This window comes from Cupressus sempervirens, chromosome 5 (assembly GCF_028749045.1).
Source record: "Cupressus sempervirens isolate cs-2001-9-10 chromosome 5, ASM2874904v1, whole genome shotgun sequence".
Lineage (NCBI taxonomy): Eukaryota > Viridiplantae > Streptophyta > Pinopsida > Cupressales > Cupressaceae > Cupressus > Cupressus sempervirens.
The window spans coordinates 165,509,482-165,537,029 of NC_143122.1; the positions used below are offsets into that span (position 1 = coordinate 165,509,482).

The following is a 27,548-nucleotide window of genomic DNA, read 5'->3' on the forward strand; positions in this document are numbered from 1 at the left end:
TAATGGGGCATAAATTAGCATGGTTGGGTTCTAACTAATGACTAATAAACCCACGTAATTATAGACCATACATCATAAGATGGATTTGTTTGCTGTTATAACAGTATTTAAAAATGAGGAAAATCTTAGCCCATGGGTTTCTCCTTTGGTGGATAAAAACAAGTTTGTTATTGAGGAGACAGTAAGTCACGCCCATGCCATAATATCCAAGGTTTTGTAACAACAATATTGTCTTCAGCCAAAACGATTTGCAACAATATGGATTTAAAACAATTTGTAATATATTGATTAGTGAGTTTGCTTTCCACGTGAGACTTGCACAATTAGCAGCAATATGGAGTAATATTCGATCAGGTTTGTTTTTTCTGTTCACTCATACACTATCCTCCTTGACATCTTTTACTGTATAGAATCTTTTAGCACAGATTTGTGGTGGAGAGAACCATGGTTTTTTTAGTTGATAAATATGCAACACGGGTTTCTTAACATCTTCACTTAAATCTCCTTGCTGTCATCTCCATGTATTCATGTATGGTGGATACAATTTGCAGCAAATGTGTCTATTTCATAGTTGATGGAGTTTTGTAGTGATGAAAGAGCTACAGGAAGATGCATAGCAAGTGACAGGAAGAACCATAACACGTTATCAACATGTTAGATAAAAACATATCAACTTATAATTCACATACTTTATCTAATAACTAAATTAAATATTACTTACATATATTAGATCATATGCAACATAGAAAAAGAAAATATAATATTAAAATAGATATTGAAATGAACTTGAAGGCTTATATGAAGGGTAAAATATGGCATAATCTGGGACATAAATTGCTCCCATCAATTTGCATGGCTTTCCTGTTTCCTTTAATCTAGATAGTTTTATAAGGATCAGCATTAGGTCGCTTGGATTCTTTCTCAACAAACTATATTACATCATTGTCTTCAATAATCATCATAATTCTGAATTTTCAAGCAACGAAGTCTTCTTTTCAATCAAACCTATCTTCAGGTCTGATTGTGCTAGCCATTGAAGGTAGAAGGAATTGGTAGATATTTTAAAACTGATTGTCAATTTGCAGAGCCTAGGTTCGACTACCAAAGCTCTGATACCATGTAAAGTTTCTGCAAATTCTGAACAACCAAACTGATATAATGCCTTTCTCTACTTGCTGAAGATGATCTTAAATATATCAGACCTATACAAGAAGTGCTATCTGAAGTATAATAATTATTCTGAAAAATGTTTTATACTTGCTATAAATCGGATAGGGCAGTAATGCTAAAGGAGCCGACCATATAATTTCCGTGTGTCCTTTATCCACATTATTAACCCTTATTTATAAGGCAATCAAGAGGCATGTCCTTAGAAAGGACATGACTCTTACGGTCTTACCAAGTCAGCCCTCTATAAACTCTCAATTTATCTTGCCAAGATCAGCGTCTAAAGGAGATTATGATTAGTTAGTAAATGTACTACTATACAATGCAAAATAGAACATAATAAGTGCCCCATTAAAGATGCCGATTAGGTCATATAAATAATGTATCTAAGAGACCAATCCTTTCTAAGGATCTCCATACTTTACTAAGTCTGATGATCTGTAATTCAGACCAGTCATGATTATCAGAGTTATATGGAATTAACAATGATGACGATCCATCCAAGATGCAGGTAGACTGTAGCCTTATGGTGGGGGATGTTAATCCTGAAAGTGTGGTCCAGGTTAAAGAGGAAACACCATCGGAATCAGTTGTCATTCCATTGGATGAGGATGCACTTGCATGGAGCATGACATTGACAATGACTCAGATTTCTCTGATTTTGATACAATGTTGGTAAAAGCAGAATAGGAGCAGCTATGTGCTTTGTTTTTTTGTATTTTGATTTTTTATATTGAGCATGAAACTATATGGCAGCACTTCAGCCCTAGGAAGTTTTGTATGTTAATCTTATTATTTGTTATCAAATGCATATTAACAATGAATTATGAATTATGAATGCATATTGAGTCTTGAGTCAGTTGAAACAATGAAGGTTCTATGTTAAGGTACTATGATGTTTAAATGGCATGCTTTATCCATATTTTCGTATGAATGTAATGTATATATGTGAAATCCCTATATTTTATATTGTCATCCCCAAACTTGGCAAAAAAATGCCATCCCAGAGATCTGTCCCCCTGTCCCTTGTCATTCATGTCCCAAAAACTTGGGTAACACTGCTTTCTTCACCTAATTTTCCCTTCAAAAGAATCTAGTACTTCTACATTTTGTCTTGATTTACTATTCTACCCCTTAATTCTCTCTAGTTTCACTCACTCATTTTATTCCACTGAATTTGTGGACTTCCTCAAATACCATCATTTATTCTTCTCCAAGAAAAGAAGTTTACGACCCATGAGCCTTCTTCCTTCACGTGGCATTTCTCTGTCAAGGCTTTCGCCCATTGCAGAAAACTACTCACTGCTGCCTCCCGTAGGAGCCTGGGACGTGTCAGTCCCAGTGTGGTTGATCATCCTCTACCCCTTCCCTTCCAAACCTCATTCCAAGGCTCCCCTTGGAACCAAAAATACCATCGATTTGTCATTTCTCTCTTCACTACCTTTGAGATGTGGTTTTACCATGTCCACGTCTCACCCATTACTCCATTGACAACGAATTTGACATTGCAGCAACTTCTTTTGCCCTTCTCACTTAGATATTCAAACATTTATTCAACCTGCTAGGAACATTTCATGTGAAGCCACTTGACAGGTAAAATTAGTTACGATCATGTGAAATGGTAAGAAGGTTAATCTTTATTATTTCATATGAAGTCGGCATGCTAGGTAATCATTATGATGATATTTTAATGTTATCTTGGAAAGTTGGTTTTTCATCAAGAATTCATGGGAAGTGAAATGGCGATTAGTGGTTATGATAGTTTGAGTAAAAACTTGTTATGGTAATTGCTATTATATTGAGGAATATGATATAATTGTGGAAAAATTCCTTGCAGGAACACGTCAAGGGGTGGAAGCATTGTTAGAAAAGAATTGGGCACAAGAGCACTACTATCACTGGGCAAATAGCTACAACTCTTGAACCACCATGGCTAAGGTTAAACAACTAGGCAAGCAAGAGTGTACATTGGGCAATAACATGAGCTACTTAGTCAACTTTTATAACAAGAGAAATATTAAACATTTAATATCATGATAAGTGTTATTACCCCTCTCTTGCTTTGAGACCTCGAAAGTGATCAACATTATGAATTTCACATATATATATGATGTCACCATGATACTCTAATGATTATATATATATATATGCGCGTGCGTATATAGAGAAGATATAATAAATTATATGTACTCCCTAAATCACACACGTATATAGATACAACTATAGATATAACACAATAGCATGATGACTTAAAATAATTAATTATATATATAAATGTTTCGTTTTGTTTCTAAACCATGGAAATATAATATTTATAACTCCTCTCGATGAGCGGTGGTCATCTTCAAGGTGGTATTCATCTTTTAAATATTTGAATTTTTGAAAACTTCTTGAAACCGATGTTCCTTGAAACCAAGCTTTGTAAAACTATAAATTCTCGCGACTGCAGGTGGTCGAGCACATAGCAAATCATATTATTATCAAGCAACATCTCAGAACGAGAAGTTCAGTGTTTTCCTTCCTAAACTTATTCCCTATTCTTCTCTCCTTCTCTATCGGCACTTTGGATTGAGCAACAATGATGCGGGTGAAGCGTAGCCAAGATCTATCTCCGCAACAGCTGATCAATATTATTTTATAGGTCATTGATCGACCACAAATATTTCCTCTTCCATGCTTCTTTTCATTTTAGATAATTATCTATTGCTATTCGTACCAAGTTCTGATGTTATCAATCGAATGATGGTTCTTTAATACAACCTGCATATACCATGGTCTACAACCACAAGTCATCATAGTAGTGGAACCCGAAAAGCATAAGCTCTTATTCTTTTCTTTTATTTATGATCTTGCATGATAACTACATAGGGGCGGATCATAGTCCCCATAACATGTTCTTTACTATATTATGCATAAAGTAATCTTGTGAGAATTTGAATCCTATATTATGATACTCTGACTTGCTCACTGGTATTTGTTGTATACCAGCTCTGGTAAAAATCAAAAAGGTGTTCAAGGAAACCATATGTTAAAGATCTCATTATTAATTGCAATCTTCTGGGATACACCCAAAGCTAGTGAAGCCATGTGAATGGGTGGAGAGGAGAGGAATCCTGCAAGAAAGAACAAACTATGATCAAATTCTCAATTGCATGAACATCTTAAAAAGAAATTGTTAAAATCCAAGTCAGCTCATGCTTGTCCAAGCATACTCAATTGTCAAGTCGAGTGGTGGAATTAAGGACCAGGATGCTCAATGGCTGGGCAAGTGTTCCATGTCTATTTCTAAGTAGGGAGGGTCTTTCTCGGATGAGATTGTGTGGGGATAATTAAGGGTCCGCGGTTGGGAGATCAAGCCCCTGACAATGTTTCCATTCTCCACCAAATGCCAAGACATGCACAATACAAAGATAAGTTATGCATTCAACATCTATTGGTAACATGTCTTTTACTTTTATGATATTCGAAATTACAAATTGAAGATATGATAGATTGATTTATAAGGTTGAATCAGCTATTCCCTCCAATGAAATCAACTTTTCTCGTGAATGTAATTGGTAACCGATTAGATCAGTTGATCTTCCAATTAAACATGAAATGTATCTGCATGCATGAGATAGGCTTATCTGATGGCAGTTATTTCTATCTTTCTTTTATGTGGATAATGAATATGAACATATTTTCTAACTATATATTATTGCCATAGTCAGCAATAGAAGGAAATGGGATGATACAGTGGTATTTGATGCCCTAAATGGTATTTGTCATTGTGATATAGTGTTATAACTAATTGTGCCCTAAGTGGTATATGTGGATTAACCTGCATTTTGCAAATGTTGCCCTGGGCGGATTTCTGATTCAAAATTTAGGATATGAAAAACTCACAAAAATTATTTAAATTTATTCATGATGCTATCAATTGTTAGTTATGAAATTTCTATTTAACTAATTCTAACCATTAATCTCATTCACATGAACATAACTGTTATAAATGTCTTCCCATGAATATGAAGTAATAATTGTATTTCTATGATATGCTAGTTGTTAGTTAAGACCCGGAAAAAGGGGATGTTATAGTTTCGCCCATATAAATCATTGTGTTGTGGTGTGCATGCTATTATGTTTGTTTTTAATTTTTGTAACTGTTGTATAGATTTGAGAAACATTTAAATGACCCTCCTTTCAAGGTTAGTGCAGGAAGTAGTTTGGCTAACTCAATTTCCTTAAAAGTGGTATCAAAGCCTAATTACCTTTGGTTTCAGTTGTGGGGGGTTGTTGGATCTTTTAAAACTAACCCAAATTTAATTGGGAACTTGTGTAAAAGATATTTTGTGATTTGTTGCACGAATTTTCAAATGGCAAGATTAGTATGGAGAATAGAGGTAGAGAAATTTGTTGGTGAATGATCAAGTAATAAATCAAGATCTATGGGATGTTGTTGATGAGAATGTCATGGAACCTATAGATCTGAATGGAATTGCTAAATATGATACTATGGACCGTAACGCCAAGGGTTTAATCAAATTGTTCTTTGCAAGCTTTCTAATAATCAATGTCCATGCAGAGACCTCTACAAAGAACATATGGAAGAGGCTTCATGAGATGCTCAAGCCAAATCTTTAGTAAATAATATTATTTTTAGAAAGAAACTATATTTCTTGAGAATGGAGGGTGGGCAAATCACGAACCACGTGGAAGCATTCAATATGTTGGTGGCTCAATTGGCGTCAATTAATGTCAAGGGTGAGGAGAAATATCAAATATTGCTTTGTTCTTTGTCTAATTCCTGGGATATTCTTGTTATTACCATCGCTAGTACTTCTATTATTTTGAAGATTGAAGACGTGATGGGCTCTTTGCTCTCTAAAGAGATGATGAGAAAGGTATCCTCAATGCCAAGGAGGCCCTAGTTGCTCATGGAAGACATAAGGAAAAAGGCAAGAATAATGAGAAGCACAATGAATCCAAATTCAGGGGCAGATCCAAATCTCCTGGAAAGTCCAAAGCTATTTGTTGGGATTGCAGAAAAGCTGGGTATATATAGATACAAACTGCAAAGAAGAAAAGAAGAAAAGAAGAAATTTGATTCTAATAATGAATCTAAGAAGGAAGATTCAAATGAATTCATTGCAAGTTTGGCGAATCATGCATGTGATGATACATAGTTAATTGACTTGGTTGCATCTTTCCATATGACCTATAATAAAGATTGATTCACTGGATATGAAGAATTTGATAGAAGGAAGATGTACTTGGGTGGTAATTATCATTTAAATATTGTTAGTCATTGTAAAGTTAGAATAGGTTTCTTGATGGTAGAATAAGGACTAATGGTGTGTTGCATCTCCCAACTTTAAAATGAAATGAGTTATCTATAGCAAACTAATAGATTCAGGTACACAAGTAGTCTTTTCTAATGTAGGACAAAAAAATTGTTAAGAGGTGTTATGGTGACGGCTAGAGGTGTCAGAAGTAACACGTTGTATAAGTTGGATACATATGTTACTGAGTGTAAAGCATTGTGGATACTTTGTGGAAAACGTTTTCCACCTTTGCCAGATGGTCATAATTTTCGGGTACCTAAGGGTTCTTTTTCTTTAGAATTAAAGTTACCTCTAAATAAGATTCTTACGACACCAACAAATTGGCCACATTGGAGAAAAGGATTCAAGGACCTTGAAATATAATAAACTTGTTGGAGGTTTGAATGAATGTAATTTTGATTTAAATTTTGATTTCTATGGGCATTGCATCTATGGAAAACAAAAAGAGCATTCAGTTTTACTTGAGCTCTCATAAAACTTGAGGTGTGTTGAATCTTATTCATTACGATGTGTTTGGTTTTGTATATGTTCCTTCCATTGGAAAATCCACATATCATGTTTCATTTTTTACTGATAATAGCAAAAGGACATGAGTGTATTTTGTTAAGAGTAAATCAAATGTTTTCAATCAATTTAAAGAATTTAAGACAATGGTTGAATTGTAGACTGGAAGGCAAATATAATGTTTAAGGACTAATAATAGTGGTATTCGGCTCTAATGATTTTGATCGATTTTGTAAAGATTATGGCATTGATAGGCCAAAGACAACTCTATATTCTCCACAACAGAGTAGAGTTGCATAAAGGATAAACTAGGCGTTGATGGAGAAGGCTAGGATTATGTTGAGTGGTGCTGGCCTAAAACAAAGGCTTTGAGCTGAACTTGTTGTCACTGTTTGTTGCCTAATTAACATATTTCCTACATTAGCTCTTGCTGATAAAATACCTATGGAGGCATGGTTGGGTCATAAGCCTTCACTGATACATTTTATGAGTTGTTGGCTATGAGGCACATGCATATGTGCCAAAGGAGTTGCGAACAAAAATGGAGAACAAGGTTGTAAAATGCATTTTCATTGGATACAATTATGGTGTGAAAGGATACAAGTTTTGAGACCCTATAGCAAAAGGTGATACAGAGTAGAAGTGTTATATTTGGAGAAACTAACCCTCCTTTTGTCACATTCCGGCCAAAACAAACTAAAAAGAAAGATGTGATTTGACTTCCTTCTATGTCTAAGAAAATTGAATCAAGGCCTTTAAGATTAAAACAAAGTTGAGAAGAGCTCTTCTAGCTTAAATCTTCAGAAGAGGTGGAAGAGCCTCCATCTCAACTTGTTTGAAGATCCACAAGGCATAGGTAAACATCTAAAAGGTACTCAACTAATGATTGGAGATGCATTTTGCTTTTAATGCTAGTATGGATGGCCCTAGATCGAGAGATAAGATACAATAAGACAAATCTATTAATGTCCAACAAGAGACCACCAAAAGGGTCTAAGGGACTGAAAGCTTATAGACAAGGCGACACCCAACAACAAGAGCACCAAACAGTGCCCAAGGAAAAGCAAGAGAAGTAACACCGAGGCAAGTACTAGGGGTCCTTCCTTGGTGTGAGACCAAATCTCTGGATCTTGCTTCGTCCTCAACCAAATGATCATTCAAGGCTTGTCCTTTAATAGATTTACGAGAAATAAATTTTAAGTCGCGATATTTTGTCATGAGCATTACCCATTTAGAAAGACACTTGATAAGTCCCCATTTTTAAGAAAAGATGCTTCAAAGGATAAAACTTCACCTTAACATTAACTTCTGCATTAAGGAGATAATCCTTGAGTTTTTTACAAGTAATCGTAGTGTAACATGTCTCATAATCAATTAATGTGCGACTTATCTAATAAATTAGATAATCCCTACCATCTTGATCATGTTGAGCCAAGACAACACTCAATGCCTTATAAGAAGCATAGGTATAAAGAAAGAACGACTTATTTGGCTAAGCTAGTTGTAAGATAGCAAGATTAGCGAGATAAGTCTTGAATTGTCTGAATGAGAGCTTATAGTCTTCATTCCAAGAGAAAATAGAATCTTTCTTAAGCAAACAAGAAAGAAAGAGAAGAAACACCAAGGCAAGGACTAGGGGTTCTTCCTTGACGTGACGAAGTCCAGCACCAAAGGGTATAGTCCATAGCAATGACGAGCCCTGGGTTGTCTCTGAGTATCGTTGGAGTGGTGTTGTCCAATGAACCCACTGCAAGGTCTCATTGATCTAGAATGGTCGGAGATAGGAGTGCTAGCTGGTCGCTTCACACCCCGAACTGGATACGACACAAAAAAGGCAATAATAAGTTGGTCCGAATCATGGCTTTGGGGGAATAGGAGTTGCAAGGTGTGGTCGTCGAGAGGTAAAGAGCAAGGCATCATTATATCTGACAAAGGCTGAGAGGGACCTATAATCTTTGAAAAGGTAGTAGAATCTCCCTCTAATCTCATAGTAGGTAGGGCATCAAAAGATGACATGGGTCTCAATTCTCACCTCCGCCATGTCACATTGCCAATAGAGTCGGTCCTGGCTATCAATATGGTGGTCAGCCTGAATTTGAAGCTAGTGGGAGCCAAACCTAAAGGACCCCAGAGAGATACGAAAGGCATGGCTCCAATGCCGAGATAAGTAGCCAAGGCACCTATTGGGTCCCAAAACCACAGATTGGAAATCCAAGAGCTTGCCAAGGCACCTTCACCTCAAAAGCAGATTGCTTGGTTCAAGGCTTTTTCTATAGAGAATTTAAGCCTTGTGAGTTTCTCGGCTGGCAGAATCCTTGAACTCAATCAAAATAAAGTTGAATGCTTGCTTGAAATAATTGAAGGTTTTGTATATGGTTCTTAACAATTGGTTTGATGGTTGTAGGAAGGAAGATATAGATTTTATGACTTCAAATATAAACTCAATAATAATAATACGTCAACGATTCAAAAGACTAGTGCCTTTGCTTATTCGAGCAACAAAGTCAACTACAATGAAGATTTTCACATACAACTTTAATAAGTTCTATGCACTTATACTGTCAACAATTTAAGAATCAAGATGAGACAGATTAAATATATACGAAATATTAAATTAATCCAAACTGAACTTTAAATCCTACGGTAACAAGACAAACTGGACACAGATATGGAAACAATTCAATATTTCGCTATATCTATGATGATCACATTTAAGATGCTAAATGACTGTGTCCACTTATCTAACATTTGAATTGTTTACAAAATTTAAAGATGGTTATAAAGGACGAATCAACTGCAATTTAAATCTCCATGACTTTTAAATAATCAAAAAGCAAAAGGCTTTTATTTATCATTAAAATATAATAAATAAGTTTATATTACAAAGTCATTTTTCTTGCTCCTTATCCCTCCATCAAATAGATATATGAATATTTCTTCTTCTCTAAATATCTTTTCTTCTAATATGTCTTATTTTTTTCAGAATGTGTCTTCTTGGTTCTGAATGAGTTTTACAGATGTAAAGTTTTTTACGAGATTTCAAATTCATGGCTTGCTAATGCACAATTTTATTGCAAGTATGAACATTGTTGACAAAGGATAGATTTTCTCTAAATTATGTAGAAGTTAGTAAACTTAGTACAGAGATAACAGAGATAATATAAAACTCTTGAATTTGAAATATCCTTCGATCCTCTGATGTGCTAGCATTAATCGATTTCAATGCCTTGTTTATTCAGGCGGATCAAGTATACACATCCCGTGGAAAGGTGTGGGGATGAATGGTCATGTCTCCAAATGGAGCCATGGACATTCATCCTCTCACTTTTTCAGTGTTAACTAATCATGCTCGATTTGTTACAAACTTAACACAAGTCTAACGATGCATTACCAAACATTATGATCTGTAGCCCAATATAAAGTAAAGATCGATAGTAATCTAAATATCAAAGGAATCAGAATAAGTTTCAATCATGCCTTAAATGATCGCAGAAAATATATATATGATCATCAGTTTCAACTGTGCATTGATTCACATACAGCAATAATATATATATAACAGTATGTGCATCACACTATTGTACATATATACATATGTATATATGTTGATCACAATTAATGTCAGACTGAAGCTAGATGATTTAACAATCCCTCTTAGCGAGGGAAGACAAAGTGCATATATATAAGCTTTGCTTATTTAAAATGATATCATCTAGATATACTTAAGAAAATCAAGTCTCGTGATATTCTTTTCAGTTTTGACGTGTACACAGATATCAAGTCTCATGATATCTACCATAAAAGTTCATGGTATATCCATAGATATTATGTCACATAATATCCACCATGAGTTTGAACATATTGATCTTCAGCAGATATCAAGTCACATGATATTCATCATTATAGTAATCTAATAATTATAAAGTCGTCACCTTATATTATTAGAATCAACATTTCATTATAAAAGATTGTCACCTTTTAATAATGTACATAAGGTAGGCCCATATGTCATAGAGTCACACATATGACAAAAGAGTTCACACTGTAAACATCTTTATTAAAATAATACAAATTTACAAAGTTGAGACTCAATCTCATATACTTAAATTTCAACCATACCAAGTTTCTTTTTGAAATGATCAACCTTCACTTTAGGAAGAGCCTTGGTGAGAATGTCAGTTGTTTGATCACCTGTATTAATATATTCCAATTGAATAGCTCTTCTTTCCACCATGTCTCTTACGTAGTGGTAAGGAATTTCTATATGCTTGGATCTATCATGAAATATCGGATTCACAGATAACTTGAGACAACTTTGGTTATCATAGTGAATAGTGGTAGGTTTCATAGGCTCACAGGCAACTTCCAAAGCCACACTGCTTCTCTAGCTCCCATTGCTGCTGCAATATACTTTGCCTCAGTAGAACTCTGAGCAATTGAAGCTTGCTTTTTGCAAATCCAAGAGATCATGGCTGATCCTAAGCTGAAACAACATCCTGATGTGTGCTCCGGTCTTTTACACTTCCAACCCAATCAGAATCAATATATCCATGTAACTCCAAGTTGGTATTCTCATATTTAAGTTCCTACCCAATAGTGCCTTGGAGATACCTTAATATATGCTTCAAAGCAACAAGATAAATTTCACGAGGTTCACACATGAACTGACTTAATACATTCAGAGCATAGCAGATATCAAGTCGAGTATTTACAATATACATCAAAGACCCAATTATCTATCTGTATAAAGTGGGATCAACTAGTCTAAATTCGGCACTTACTTCCTTCAGCTTGTGTAAGTTGGTTTCCATAGGTGTTGACATAGGTCGACAGTCCCACATTCCAAATCTTTTCAGAATATCAACAGTATACTTCTTTTGATGCAGGAAGATATTCCTAGACTTCTGACGAACTTCCAAACCAAGGAAATAATGAAGAATTCCTAAGTCCTTCATTTCAAATTCAAAGGCCAAATCTTTCTTACACTGATTAATGAGATGTTCTTCCCCTATAATCAGAAGGTCATCAACATAAAGAATTAGAATCAACATATCACATTTAGTTGCCTTAAAGTAAACATTTGGATCAGCAACATTCTTGCTGAATCTAAGATTTAGAAGGTATTTATCAATCCTTTCATACCAAGCTCAGGGAGCTTATTTGAGTCCATATAGAGCCCTCTTCAATTTACATACATAAAAGGCTACATCATGAGTCACAAATCCTTTTGGTTCTTCCAAGTATACTTCTTCCTCAATTGTTTCATTTACGAAAGCAATTTTTACATCCATTTGATAGATTTTCCAACCTTTGGTTGCTGCAATGGCTATTACAGCTCTAACTAAGGTATACCTGGCACTTGGTGCAAAAGTTTTTTCAAAGTCAATTCCTTCCTTTTGAGAAAACCCTCTAGCCACAAAACAAGCTTTATGTTTTTCAATGCTACCATCTACAACATACTTAACTTTGAAGAACCATTTGGAAGAAACAATAGATTTTCCTTTAGGTCTAGGAACTATATCCCAAACATCATTTCTTAATATCTACTCATATTCTTCTACCATAGCATCTTTCCTAGCTTGATGTTTAAGTGCTTCTGAAGCATTTGAAAGTTCAAGATTTGGACTCTCACACATGAATGCATTGTATTTTAATTTTCAAGATCTTTTGCTTTCTTTGAAAATCCCTGAAGGTGCTACAAATTCATCTCCTTCCTGTATAATTTTCCTTGCCCAAAGTGGCTTTTTAGAATTACCAAGACTCTCTTCTTGAGTCCCAAGAAGAATCTCAATTTCATTTGATGTCTCTTCAGGGTACTCCCTCTGAATCTTAGGAGCAGGAGCCTCTTCTTGAGAACAAGATAAATCGTCTGAATCTAGTTCATCTGAAGTTTAGGCTCTTTTGAAAACAATATCTTCTTCAAAGATGACATCTCTGTTGAGTTCTGTTTGTTTTTGTCTAGGTATATAAATTTTGTATCCTTTTACTGTTTCACTAAAACCAATAAGAATTCCTTTTCTTCCAGTAGGTTCTAACTTTGTCCTTTTCTCTTTAGGTACATGAACATACACACGACATCCAAATATCCTTAGATGACTAATGTCAGGTTTCTTTCCTAAAAATGCTTCTTCAGGAGTCTTATTATCCAAATATGAGTCAAGACATCTATTCTAAATATATATTGTTGTATTAGATGCTTCAGCCCAAAATGACATGCTCAAATTTTGATCAAAAATCATAGCCCTGGCAGCTTCTACAATAGTTATGTTTTTCCTTTCAGCAACTCCATTTTGTTGAAGATTGGAGGGAACTGTGAACTCTCCCTCTTATTCCCAGCAAGTTTGCAAAATTCTTTAAATATTTCAAAAGTGTATTCTTTCCCATTATCTATTCTTAGAACTTCAATTTTCCTTTCTCAGGAGTTTTTAGTTATAGTTTTGAATTCTTTAAACTTAAAAAGAATCTCTTTAGATCCTTTGCACTGAAGGAAATGTATCCATGTCTTCCTTGAAAAATCATCAATAAATATCACATAGTACAAGAACCCTCCTATGGATGGTGTAGACATGGGTCCACATAGGTCAAAGTGCACTACTTCTAACACATCTTTAGTTTTGCTCAAACTATGAGGAACTGACTTTTTAGTTTTTTTTCCCTACGGCACAACCTTTGCAGGATTCATTGTTATTATGACTTAATTTAGGCATTCCAGTTACCAACTTCTCCATAGATGTTAGAGGACGCCAGTTGATATGACCTAATCTTTTATGCCATATTTTATTTGAATATGAAGTCTCATGAACAAATGCAAGATTTTTCTTAGTGCAAAGCTCATATTGTAGTCCTTGTCGTACTCCTATTGTTAGAGCCTTCTTTATGGTTGAATTTTTAGGCCATGCTAGTACCTTACCTTCCATGAATGCAGTTCTATAACTATCATAGTCAAGTGCAGAGATAGATATTAAATTCCTTTTAATACCTGGTACGTAAAGAGCTCCAAAAAGCTGAATAAAATTTATGGATTTCAATTTGATGGTGGAGGTCCTAATTCCTTTTACGAAATGTGCAAAATCATCACCAATTGTAACTTTTTCATCCGTTTCTATTTGCATGCTTTCTAGGTTATCCTGATATCCAGTGATGTGTCTTGAAGATCTATTGTCAACTATCCAAGTATTAGGTTTGGTTGATATTTAACTAGACAATGTTGAATAGAAGGCATTTTTCTCAGATTCATGATCTTCATTTGATTTATCAGTTTTGGCAAATGACGCTTGAATTTAGATCAATCAGGACAATTTAGTGCATAATGCCCATATTGATCACATCTAAAACATTTGAATTTTGGACAAGTCTTTGTTCTGTTTTGACTGTCCTTTTCCATGAAAGTTTCTTTTCCTTTAATTGTTCTTCTTCTTTCCCTTCTTATGAAAGTTGGTGTTAAGAACTTGAATGTCTTCATCTAAGGTTTTATGTTTTCCTTTAATGATTAATCTCGATTCTTCTTGAAGGTAATCAGATCTCAATCGATCTAGTTTAGGGATTTTAGATCTTGCACTTGTACAAAAAGACTCCCAAGAATTTGGTAGTCCTAACGCTATTAGTGATAACTCTTGGTTGTCAATCTCATAATTAATAGAAGATAATTGATCTCTCAATTCTATGATTCTCATGAAGAAGGCATTCATTGCTTCTCCTTTATTCACACTAATATTATTCATTTGTCTTTTAAGAGCAGGTTTTCTACCAGTGTTATTTATTATGAATGCATTTTCAAGAGCTTTAAACATGCAATATGTTGTAGCATGTTTTGCCAAATAGGCACTATGTGATCTCGAACTGCATCCACAATTATCTTCATGGCTTTCTCATTATTTTCTATCCACTCAATCTTTTTTGGATCATCTTTAGGTTCTTCTTTTTCTTCTCTTACAAAAGATTCCAATTTGTTTTCTTTAAATAACATTGTTATACGAAGTTTCCAGGATTCCAAGTTATCAGCACTTGTAAGATGGTGTTCGAATCTTAACATGTTTGTCATCTGGCAAAGAAATGAGAGACAGTAATTTAATGTGAAATCTGAACTCTTGAACTTAATGAGATCTCTCCTTAACAAGGCTCTGATAGCATGTAAAGTTTCTTACTAGATTTCAAATTCATGGCTTGCTGATGCACAATTTTACTGTAGGTATGAACACTATTACAAAGGATAGATTTGCTCCAAAATCTGTAGAAGTTAGCATAGAGATAACAAAGAAGATATAATATCCTTGAACTTGAAATGTCCTTCAATCCTTTGATATGCTAGCATTAATTGATTTCAATGCCTTGTTTATTCGAGTGGATCAAGTATACATATCCCGTGGAAGGGAGTGGGTGTGAATGATCCTGTCTTCAAATGGAGACATGGACATTCATCCTCATACCTATTTAGTGTTAACTAATCATGCCCGATTTGTTACAAACTTAACACAAGTCTAGCAATGTATTACCAAACATTATGATTTGCAGCCCGATATAAAGTAAAGATCGATAGTGATCTAAATATCAAAGGAACCAAAATAATTTTCGATCATGCCTTAAATGATCTTAGAAAATATATATATGATCATAGGTTTCAACTGTGCACTGATTCACATACAGCAATAATATATATATAACAGTATGTGCATCAGACTGTTGTACATATATACATATGTATATATGCTGATCACAGTTAATGTTAGACCGAAGCTACATGCTTTAACAACATATATAAATGAGGTGTCCTTTCATTTACGAAAGGGTGTGACCTTTTTCTTTTAAATTTTTTTTTTTAAATAATCCCCATTCAGTTTTAAAGTTTATTATATCAAACTTTTATAAATTTGTTATTATATCAAACATTGGAAGATTACCGGCGATATCCTTGCATATGTGAATTATGGAAGTATATTTTTTCCACATGTGAATATTTGAGAACCAAAGGTGTATATATACTTATTTCATTTTTGTGAAATTTTGTTTTCCCCTTCGTGAAATTAATGAAATTCCACACAACTCCACCAATGATGAATGTTTCAAAAAAGCTTTTTCTCTGTCATTGTTTCTTTCTTTGTCTTTATTGTCGCACAGGAATTTTAAATGGCTGATTCTTCCATTTTATTTTATTTTGTCCTGTCTCCTTAGCAACGTGGATGCTAGGTGCTGGATGGTGTTGTCTTCATCCAGTATGAAACATCACACTTGTCCCTAAATTGCCAATGATGTTGTCAGCTTGGAGTTTGAATAGCCTATGCAATTCTTTGGATAACCATAATCTCTGTTTACCATCAATGTTTAACTTGCTTCTTATCATAGTTTGTCAAATGCATACTCCCTTTCTAGTAAGTGCCTTGAGATTATTTAGGATGCCGATTATGCCTGTATCTTTCCCTTGCAATAAAATCTCTGGTGTCGTTGTAAGAGCATGATGCTTCTCTTCCGCAGGTCTTCTCGTGATTCTGAGTTTCAGTGATTCCTGTGGATTATTTGCACATTCCTCCTTTCATTGTGATATGCATCCAAATTATAGAAATGAATAAGCCTAAAAAAGTATTCTTTCCCTCCAACCAACTAATCATGGTCGTGATAAGCTATAAGAATCGCAGTATTAGCTATACCTGGGATTCATGATAGTAAACACCAATATTGAAGTTGGCTGTTTTAGGAAATATATCGTATATCACTCATATCTTCTAATATTTCTATGTTATATGTATGTTCCTATTGCTTGCATGCAATTTTAACTCTCAAGTACTTTAGATTTTGGATTTTTCTGATCCACCATCCAATCTTTGAGTCTCCAATAATCTAATGTGTCGGGAAAGAATTCCTTAGCAGCTGGTAATTTCAACATATTGTCCTGCTGTACAGTGGCTTTTTGTGCTAGCATTTGTCCCAAATTTGCATTATGTGGTATCCCAGTGAGATTCTTAATTGATTCCCAGTCTCCAAATAAATCTTGTCCCGAATAAAATTTGCTTGCATATTAATAATATGCACAACAACGAAATTGGATAGATGCTGGCATAATAATTGAGCCACATACTTTGGGAAAGACTCTTTAGCTAAACATATATCAAACCTAGTCTTTATGGAAGGAAGTACTCATCTGCTACAGCATCATCCACAGATTGATTGAATACAAATGAACTCTTCATTAATTTGAGAGATATTGAGTGATTTCTGGACCAGTTTCTATTACGCATGTAACATCCTTCATATTTCACAATTAATGAAGTGGGAATTGATCTGAAAGCTCATCATGATATGTTTGATATCAAGCCACTTTGGATAGTGCTGAAATGCATGCCTATATCAAACAACTTCCTTTTCCATATTCCTCTGATCATGACCTTTTAGTATTTTGAAACATATTGTTTGAATATTAGTAGTGGGTAAGATCTAAAGATTTTCTCTTTATCATGGTGCTTGGGACTCTAGAATTTGATAAGTGGGAGATAATTTCCACAGCAAGTCAAATTGTGATATTGATATTAGGATTTATCTGTGTGATTTTGAGTCAAACTCATTGACCCATGTTTTATGAGTAGTGATTCAACATGAATCCATCTCTCATGAGAATAAATGGAACACTTAGCACTCATTGGATCTAGGTGATGCTCACAAGGGTGAAGCACCGGGACTTCCCGGGAGGTCACCCATCCCAATACTACTCCAGCCTGAACACACTTAACTACAAAGTTTCCTCCATAGTTAAATCCAAAGCTTGCAACCCCATTTCCAAAACCTTCACCAAGTGTTGTGCCTTATGAACCATTCATTAGAAAGCCCCTAAAGCTTTAGGGGCTTTCTAATGAATGGTTCATAAGGCACAACACTTGGTGAAGGTTTTGGAAATGGGGTTGCAAGCTTTGGGTTGATGAGCTTAAGGGGCTTTCTAATGAATGGTTCACAAGACACAACACTTGGTGAAGGTTTTGCAAATGGGGTTGCAAGCTTTAGGTTTAACCATGGAGGAATGATGAGCTTATGTACAATAGATCACCGGCACTTATGTGTTTATCTTATTTGGTGGTGCAATCAACTCGATGAGCAAGTAATAGATTGCAATTGCATTGTTCTCTACTAAAGATGAGTAAATGGCAGCTACTCGTGCTTGTAAAGAAGTCATTTGGCTCAAGAGATCGTGTTCAAAATATTGGAATAAAACAAGGAGCAGTGACTATTTACAATGACAAACAGAGTATGGTTTGCATAGCTAAGAACTTGACATTTCAAGCCGGAACCAAGCACATTGATGTTTAGTATCATTTTGACAAAAACATGATCAAGGATGGCAGGGTAAAGCTGGTTGAGGTAGAGGTATTGATGAATATTGTAGATTTATTAACTCGAAAGTAGTGAGCATGGAGAAGCTCAAATGGTGTTCAAAGTCTATGGTCCTCATGGTCCCTAGGGATTCCCTATGCTCTTGCAAGGTGTTCCACAAGTAGGAGATTGCTAGAAAAATGTGTCTCAACCTTGCATTTAGATACGGTTACCATTTGTAGTAAGTTTACATTTGAGCATGGATTTACCCTAAATTTTCCCAAAAGGTTGGATGAGCTACATAAGCATGTAGATAAATTTTTGTTGCATGATCATATCTAGATTTAAAGATATTAAAGTTTTCATTTTTTAAGTTGCCAAAGAAATATTATGCATTCAATTTTGAAGGCACTACCCAAAAGTGTCCAAAACTAGTGTAGCCACTTACAGCTTGGTAGTGTGTGTTACAAGCTTTATGGTGCTTCAAATAATTCATCAATCAGACACCCAATTCAAAAGTTATAATCTATCCTCCACAAGGACGCACCCACTGCCAAATTTCCCCTGCACCCATCCAAAGGACGGTATGAGGGCATGGGGACGGGAATTTCCCATCCCCAAATTCTTTTTCTTTCTTTGAAAAAAGGGGACATTTTGGAAACGGCATTTTGAGAGCAGCAAGGTACAGAGGTATGGCTAAAGGTCCTGGAACGGCTAAGGGTCACCTATCTATCACAAGGACTTCAAGTCATCCTCTATGGCTCAAGCCATTTTTGGACTCTCAATGTTAAAAAATAAAACATTTTTTATTTAGTAAAAAAGGTTGGCTAGTCCCCAAAGACACCCAAACCACATTTGACAAATACCAAAACCTATTATGAGTATGAAATAACCAAAAAATGAAAAAGAAATTCAATTTCACATTCAAAAAGGAGAAGAGCAGCAATAGGAGCAGCTGGTCAAGGAGTGAACAATACTTGAAAGTAGAGGTTATGGCATCGAATTTACTTGATTTAGACTCTTAGACATACCATCTACTAATTATGGACAGCTATATATTATTGTGAGCTTCTATGTTTACTATTTAGTTATGTCCCCTCTAGTTTCCGGGAAGGGGATGGTGAGATGGGTTTCCACTAGGGCAAATTTTTTTGGCGATTTTGGGGATGGGGGGAGGTGGGGGGAATGGCAAATAGGGACGGCTATATATATAGGGAAATTTTAAAATATGCACTGAGAATTGTAAATATACATGTCATTCGTATGAAACTAAGCACAAAGCATGTTATTCAAACATTGTAGAGCCTTAACATACACCAGTTGAATGCCATCTAGGAAATAATAACCGATTTCAGTACTTAATTGTCGATATGCATATCAATATGTGAACAAAAATATTTAAATATAAGTTTAGCAGTGAACAATATCATTAAAATATGGAAATCAAAATATGCCCAAAGGCTAGAGGGTTGCCATAAAGTTTCATCATCGAGTTCAAATTTAACGTAGAAAACAAAATATAGAAAAATGAAGCAGACTGCTGCTCAAGCTCTTGGAAGCAAAAAAACACCTCTTCTTACAAAATGAAAACCCCAGCCAGCTGCAACACACTCCAACTTCACAGGCAAAACCAAACAAATGATAAAACAACCACAATGTGGTCCTTTTTGACCTTTTAGGGCATTTGGAGAGGCAGAGCCCACTGGACAACCAAGTAGGGACAAACAAAATAAAGTTTTTTGTTTTAAAGTTTTTTTAAGCTTCACAAAAAGCAGGGACAGTTGGTCATCTGTGGTACAGTTAGAGGACTTCTGGACGTTCCCTTTCCATACCGACAACGACTTTTTTTCTCCCAGAAGTCCCCAAGTACCGGGAACATCCCTTGCATTTTTTGTCTAATTGGGGACGGCAGGGGATGCCCCATACTTGTCCCCTCGTCCCGGAGGCATCCCCGTCTCGGAAACCTTGGCTTTTCGGGCAAGGACACATCCCCGAGGTACATAGCTATTTAGTAGTTTAGTTATAGCATTTACATTTTAATATTATTATGGACAGTTGATTATGGAGTTGGACTTTTATGTTATCATTTATTGTTTAGGATTTTAGTTATAATAGAATATCCATTGTTTACAATTCAATATTTTATGTCATTTTAAGCACGAAACTTGGAGCCTTTGGACATTTTTTCTATATGTGCGCCATATTTTTACAATTGAAGAATTTGAATTTTGTTAATTTGATATGTATTGAGCTTCTAAAATGTCTATGGTGAATGGATTATCAATAATATGATATATATATTTGAATTCTCTCTCTATATATGTATATATAAATTCTTTTGTTTTAGTCGTCCCCAAACATTCCATCCCCTAAATTGTGGCTTTGAGTATTGAGTCATATCCATATTAGAAACACATCCCTATCGCCTAAAATGTCCCCATTCCAAAAACTCAGTGGATCATAGGTTATAATGTCTAAAAGTTGGATCTCCACATAAAGAAATGTAAAAACATGTTGAATACATAAATAAGTTGTAAAAGGGAGTTATACATGGTGTGTGTTTTAACACATAGAAAGGCATCGTTGATTGGAGATAAGATGGGTGCCACTTTATAAGTGGTCTTTAGCACATGGTTTTGTAATACCATTTGATGGTCTCATGTATTGCATCTCCTATATATTAGGTGCATGAGATGGAGGGTTTGTGAGAGACTTATAGCTATTCAATTTCCTCTAGATCTCTAGTTGGTGATACTGTAATGAGAAGCTTGCTTTGCAAATATATTGCAATTTGTTATTGATTTCTAAATAATATATTAGGCAACTTTTGGAGTGTAGGGGGTTCTCCCGAAAGAGTTTTCCCCGTGTAAATTGTTGTGTTGTGGTTGCATGGGATTATATCTATTTTCATTGGAATTGGTAACTATTGTAAAGATTTGGAAATAAGACACTTCCATCAAGGTTTTAATGTAGGAAGTTGCTCTACTACCTTAATTTCTTTACAAGCGGCTTGGACAATTGCCGCAAATAATGTCCACGATTTGAGTGATTCAATCATGCCACATCTATAAATTACCCCTCCTAAAAATCCATGAGTTATTGGGTGCCAAATTTGAAGATCTAAAAAATACCAACTTGTTCTACTTTCAAATGATTGGTCTCTAAGTCATTTTTTTAGTAGGAAAGGTCTATAGGTGATTCTAGGCATCAAACACAAAATGATTTGCACTGCAAGCAAAAGAATAATAAAAGTAGTGTATAATACACAATTCCAAGCAATGGTATGTGTGGTTGTTTATAGTGATCCAAGAAAATATGTATTAAGAGTTGTCTTTTTCCTTTTCTCTTGCCACATTTATTTACATAAATGTAACGAGTGTTTAATGGCATGCAACAACTAATGCATCACAAATGCTATGTGTCGATCACTTTTGTATTCCCTCTAGGTTACTATAGTTATGGTTTGTGTATTATTGAGTATGTTTATAACATGGATGTAATCCTTGATTGTCGTGTACATAATAAGATTTGCCACTTCTTTCCTATTTGTTGTTCATGACATTGTTGCCCAATCATGTGGACACCAATCCACACTGATGAAGAATCAAACAACTTTCATTAAAACACTCTCCATCCTAGTTAGTTATAGGGGTAGAGTAGGAGTCGACTGGAGTGTTTGTCTCTTATGATTTGATGCTATGTTACTAGATTATCTTGTGCAACCCCAAGTTCTAGTATGGTACAAATTGGGCTTGAGGCCTAGGTCTCATTCTCTATGGTTTCAGCGAAGATCCTGCCCACAATCTATGGGTTCAACCCATTGAATTTAGGAGACTTTAACCACCAAATGCATCCAAACAAAGAATTTGAGTATTTGTTTTTACACTTTTTCCACATAAAAAATAGATTGTCAAAACAATGGCATCAACAAACAATCATCAAGTTGCTATGCTACAAAGAAAATGGAAGGTTTAATATAAAGCATAGACCCTCACATATTCAATTCTCAATATCATGAGTTGTTGGATTTGTAACCTAGAGATCGTATCTGGACGGATCCACGGTGGATCTATCCGAATCCATAGGGTAAAAACACAGACCCTGCATGGATCGAGACAAATCCCACAAGGATCTGCACAAATCCTAGAGGATTCAGCATGGATCCTCGCGAATCTATGAGAATCCACAAGCCAAATTGTGTTTTAGGTGGGTCCAACTTCATTAAAAATGATTTTTTTAATGTGAGTTTTAAGTGGATTCATAGATTCATACTATGAAATGATTTAGTTTTAGAATTATGTATTCTCTCTTTTTTTGTGTATATATATAATGCATCTATACATATACATACATACATACATATACATATACATATATATATATATATATATGCACATATGAATCCTTACGAATCATAAAGGGAAAAAAAATTCAAGAATCTGCGGCTACGATTCAACAGCCTAAATCTAAACCCAAGCCTGAATCCAAATCAGCACCTTAGCCAATATCTTATTGTATCAAATTTATAACTTACCTTCAACACTCCATAAAGTTTGTAGGAGCACCAAACTATAGATAATAGTGAGTAAGGGTCACAACTGTGTAAAAACCTTAGGGCCAGTTCATTACTTTAAGAATACTTTAAACCTTCTCCAAATTCTTGGCATGCTTCAAGGTCCAAAACTCAAAGCAACTCTTAATATGCGTAGAGACCTTGTGATATGGCACCAAACAAAGACAATGTACAGGGAAGCCATCACCAGGGTGATAGGAAACTTCAAATGATAGTGGTATCAAAAGAGAGATCATAGTGATCTATGAAGTGTATTTTGTGTCACAGTGTTCTATGAATAGTCATGGATATAATAGTAATCAAGTTGTTATATCATTCATAGTCTATTGAGACTACAATCTATAGAGCTCATAATCACAAATGATTGTCATGTCAGGTAAAGTCTATTCTAGACAATGATGATGATATTTTTAATGACCCATATGATAGTTGATCAACGTTGGTTGATTGTTGACACTTCGACGTTATTACTTTTTTAGCTTAGAAGTTTAATATATATCATGACATTTCAGCTGATTAATATTTGACTATTAATGTGGTGATATATTTTGAACTCAATTACTACTGCAAATATGCATATATTTCTATCAAATGAAGAGTTTTATATTTCTGCATTTTATGTCTTTCTGTTGAGAAATTCAAAACAAACCCAACCCCCAAATGAAGTTTTGACTGAACCCATGAACCAACCTAAACCAATGCAACCCAAAAACATAGATTTGATGTTACAAACGAAGGAACAAATCTCAAGAAGACCCCAAGCCATTAAATCATAAAAGGATAATATCCAAAATTGTTGCACCTCCCCACTGCATATAAAATAATTAAAGAAAATCATCTAAAGAGATTGTAATGCTGATGTTATCCATAAATGCATGTGCAAAGTGTTTTCAACTATATAATAAGTCATAGTTTGCAAACTCTGCAGATACTTTCCAAGCTGCCAAATATTCTCAATTATTTTTGCTGATCGAGTTTTCACAAGTACATTTCTCCCATTTTTATAGATGCAAAAGACATCGGTATATGTGTTGATGGAGATAGAATGCTGGTTAAAATGCAGTTTTCACATGTTGCTTTTGCTATAAAACCATGCATCTTCTCAATCGAGATATCAATGTTTAAGTTAACACATTCTTGTAGTTGGAATTCATTAAAAGAAACATTTTTCTTTAAGAGATTCTAATTTTTTGTACTCTCTAAGTAGCTGAATTGTTGCCAGATCTTTGTCAAGTATATGCCGAGCTTTTGCCAAGTTGAAAATTTTGGGCTTGTTGGGTACTCTCAGAGTCTGCAAACTATGTAATAAGTTAGGGTAGTTTGTCCTTGACCTAATGACAATTTAGGTACTGAATGCTGGTGTTATGTTACATCTTTGTAGGTAAGCAAAACTATTAAAGATCCCTCTCAGGTTTAAGCAGAGCAAAAGTGCAAAAGAGATCACACGTTCTTATTGTTAGCCTTTAATCATCTACAATCTGTTGATGAACCCTCTTTTCACTCTTCTTCATGACAAATATCTGTCCTTGAAGACAAGAAATGTGCTAGGATTGCAAAGGAGTGGTTTTGGGAACAAGGAGAGGAGAGCTAATGAAAGGCGTAAAATCTGAGGGTCTGAGAGAGCCGGGCAGGTGCTTGTGTGGGCAGTGGCTATTTCTGGCAAGGGAGTTTCAGATAGAGTCAATGACCAATGGGGTTCGGAATCGAGTATTAAAGGTGTAGTAGTGTGGTGTGAAGTTTTGCAGAATCTGTGAAGCAGGACCCTTGTAGGGTCCGATGTTAGAGTTTGCCTGCTAGTCATTTAGTATTCCATAGTGATTTAGGCTCGCTGTTGTGCTCAGTTTACTCTAGGCTATACCCGTGGGGCTGTTTGTGATGGCTTTTTCATGGCTTGTCTAATATTATTGTTACACTTAATTCATGTCATATTTCTCTACTTCGATTACGCATGTTCCACCCGGTTTGGGTTGTTCATACGAGCTTACAGTTCTAAATGATGCTCGTTAAGTCCGTTATGCTTAGGCTGAAGTTCCTTAAATTTAACTCCAATATCATAAATTAAAAATTTGAGGAAAAAAACAGCGATTCTGCGAGACTGACGAATGAACGAGATTAATGGGTATATTACCCGTTCGTTGAAATCTGAACTCTCCAGGATACGGAGGAAAAGCTTGAGAGCTCCCTTGTGAACAAGAGCTGGCTGATCATCGTTGCTCTTCAGGTTGTGAGAAAAGACCGTATTTCCATCCTGTATCTTGCACTCACCATACTTGCTATCTTTGACAATGAAATCTACTGTATACATAGAAGGGAAAGTCACATATACTACACCTTCGTCCTCCTTCACAACAAAATTATCTACATGATTTACGGAAGCACTACGAATCTCTTCCCAAGCCTTGTCCAGGATTCCACATGAAGCAACAAAAGTTGCAAGTTCCTGGCCAGTAGTGAACCTGGAACAACAATTCAACTAATCAGAACCATGGGTAAACCACGAAAGTCAGTGGCAAAAACTTCAAAGGACAAAAGCCCTAATTTTTAAATGTTACTGTGATTACCCAACAAAAAATAACCTAACTTCAGCTTACATTCAGCTCATCTAGGATGCTAAAAAGCACATGTAATTGAGCTCAGTAAAAAAACATATAGTTTCTTGCAAAATCGTAGGCTAATTTGGGATTTCATCAGCCCGTACTTACAGGGGAACTCGGGTGGGCAACTCTTTATCCATAACCTGCAATCTGCGGCTCAATTTCTGTTTCGAAGAAACTGGGTAGCTTTTTTTCACTGAAAATGGGTGCCAGTGTTTCAAACGCGAGAGAACTTAAGGGAGCAACAGTTTGCACAAGGGGGAAGGTGTGTTGCAGCATGAAAGAACCTGTGAAGAAGGTCTCTTGCAGCATCCGGGAAAACTGAAAAAACCCAGGACGAAGATCTCTTGAGCGTCCGTCTAAAGGTAAAGTGCAAGGAAAGTCACGTTGATAACAATCTACCTGCCAGATAAGATTGCATATAACAGTTGATAATGACGACGAAACTGCCAGGAAAGCGCGTTCTGAAAATTCAAATAATTTAAATAAAAAACTCATCATGGGAGGCATGTTCGTTCAGCGTGCAGACCTCACAAACATGCCGTTGTTGTGTTAGGATAAACCACGAAAGAAATAAAAACTACATGCAAAATATAACCAATAATCGAAAAATAATAGATCACACAGAAATGAACACAAAGCACCAAGATTTAACGTGGTTCACCCAATTCTTGGGCTACGTCCACCAAACAGCAAGTCCGATCTTATTCAGTGATTACACCCTGATTACAATCCGTAATCCCTTACACCTCAATACCGCCGCAAGAACCAATTTCGCATCACAACATAATAAAAAATACCCAACCCTAAGCCCTTTTATATAAGTATTAAACCGTTTTAGGGTTATAATATGTCGGCCATATGTCGGCCATAATATGTCGGCCACGGCCCAAAAAAGAATTTCGGATCAATGCCCCGAACTTCACTATTTATGAAATATGTACAGTACTTTCCTGATCAGTCACCATAATATAACATGTTGGGCCCCACTCGACTTACCTTCGATTATATATGGTGTCCATAGTATAATATCTCGAATACCAAAAAATATTTTTTTCCATTGTTTAGGAAAACCTTTCGTCATAAGTAGGAGATATTTCTATAAAATTGAAATTGTGATATTGCAATATCCAATGTTCCAAAGCTACACAAGTAAATAATCCTTATAACAATATTGCAAAACCTTCACTGTCAATTGCTTAAAAAATATCTACATGTCATTATTAGTCCCTGTCTTATATAAGGCAAAGATCTAATGTTTTCGGTAGCTCGACTGTATTAATTTATGTTGAAAACAAATATCATAATCTAAAGTTTGTGCAATGTTTGATTTAAGAAATCAATGTTGACATGTAATTCTGATTTTTGATTGGTCTGGTAAATTTGTTGGGGTTATTTGTATTTCTTAAATGGAAAATTAGCGAAAAAAAAGATATGACAAGATGTGTCACGAGTGGAACGTATAAGTCATTAGAAATATTGAGACATGTGAAGCACTCTTAGATTATATTGCTTCTTCTTTTTTGTCATTTTGCACTTATGGTTGTTTTGTTGTTCTTCATAAGTTATTTTTATTATTATTATTTATAATTTTGGGTTAAAAGAGTATTATATAAGATTGCATGATATATTTTTTAAGAAAGGTAGTTATTAAAGATATAGAAATTAAAAATATGAATATTTATTTGAATTGTTTTATGTGAATGTTATTTTTATAGTTAAATTCAAATTTTATATTTATTTTTCATTATACTTTAAATTTAATATTAAATCAAAATTTAATTGAAATCTTGAATATTATTTATATTTAAAACATCTTTGTGATCTTAAATGGTATGTATTTTTATTTTTAAAATATTAAATAATAATTTATTAAAAAATTAGAATAATTTTTAATTTTAAAATATTTTACATATTTTTCTAAATATGCAGAAGTGTTGGTGGCAAAAGGTTTCTTAGAGTGTTTCTTTCATTTATTAATCAAAATGAAAATCAAGAAAAATTATGGCTAATCTTAGTCCAACTAAAAGTATTTGACCTCCAATCTTTGACATTGTTTTGGACAACCTATTTGCCCACATCCCTCGAATGTCG

The 27,548-nt window shown here is 34.9% G+C and overlaps 1 protein-coding gene across 3 annotated transcripts in view; it reads right to left on the reverse strand.

The window, feature by feature from the left end:
• LOC149554947 (lipase-like PAD4) overlaps window positions 1-25,815 on the reverse strand; it is a 40,790-nt gene extending 14,975 nt beyond the window's left edge. For all 3 annotated transcript variants that reach the window (XR_016364436.1, XR_016364435.1, XM_089828963.1), the window contains exons 1-2: window positions 25,563-25,815; window positions 24,989-25,316 (exon numbers count right to left, since the gene is read on the reverse strand). Coding sequence is in view for 1 of the 3 variants with exons in the window: in XM_089828963.1 (XP_089685089.1) it covers window positions 24,989-25,316; window positions 25,563-25,594 (360 nt within the window). In the remaining 2 variants the exon portion in view is untranslated. The remainder of the gene's footprint in view (window positions 1-24,988; window positions 25,317-25,562) is intronic.
• Window positions 25,816-27,548: the final 1,733 nt, after the last annotated feature.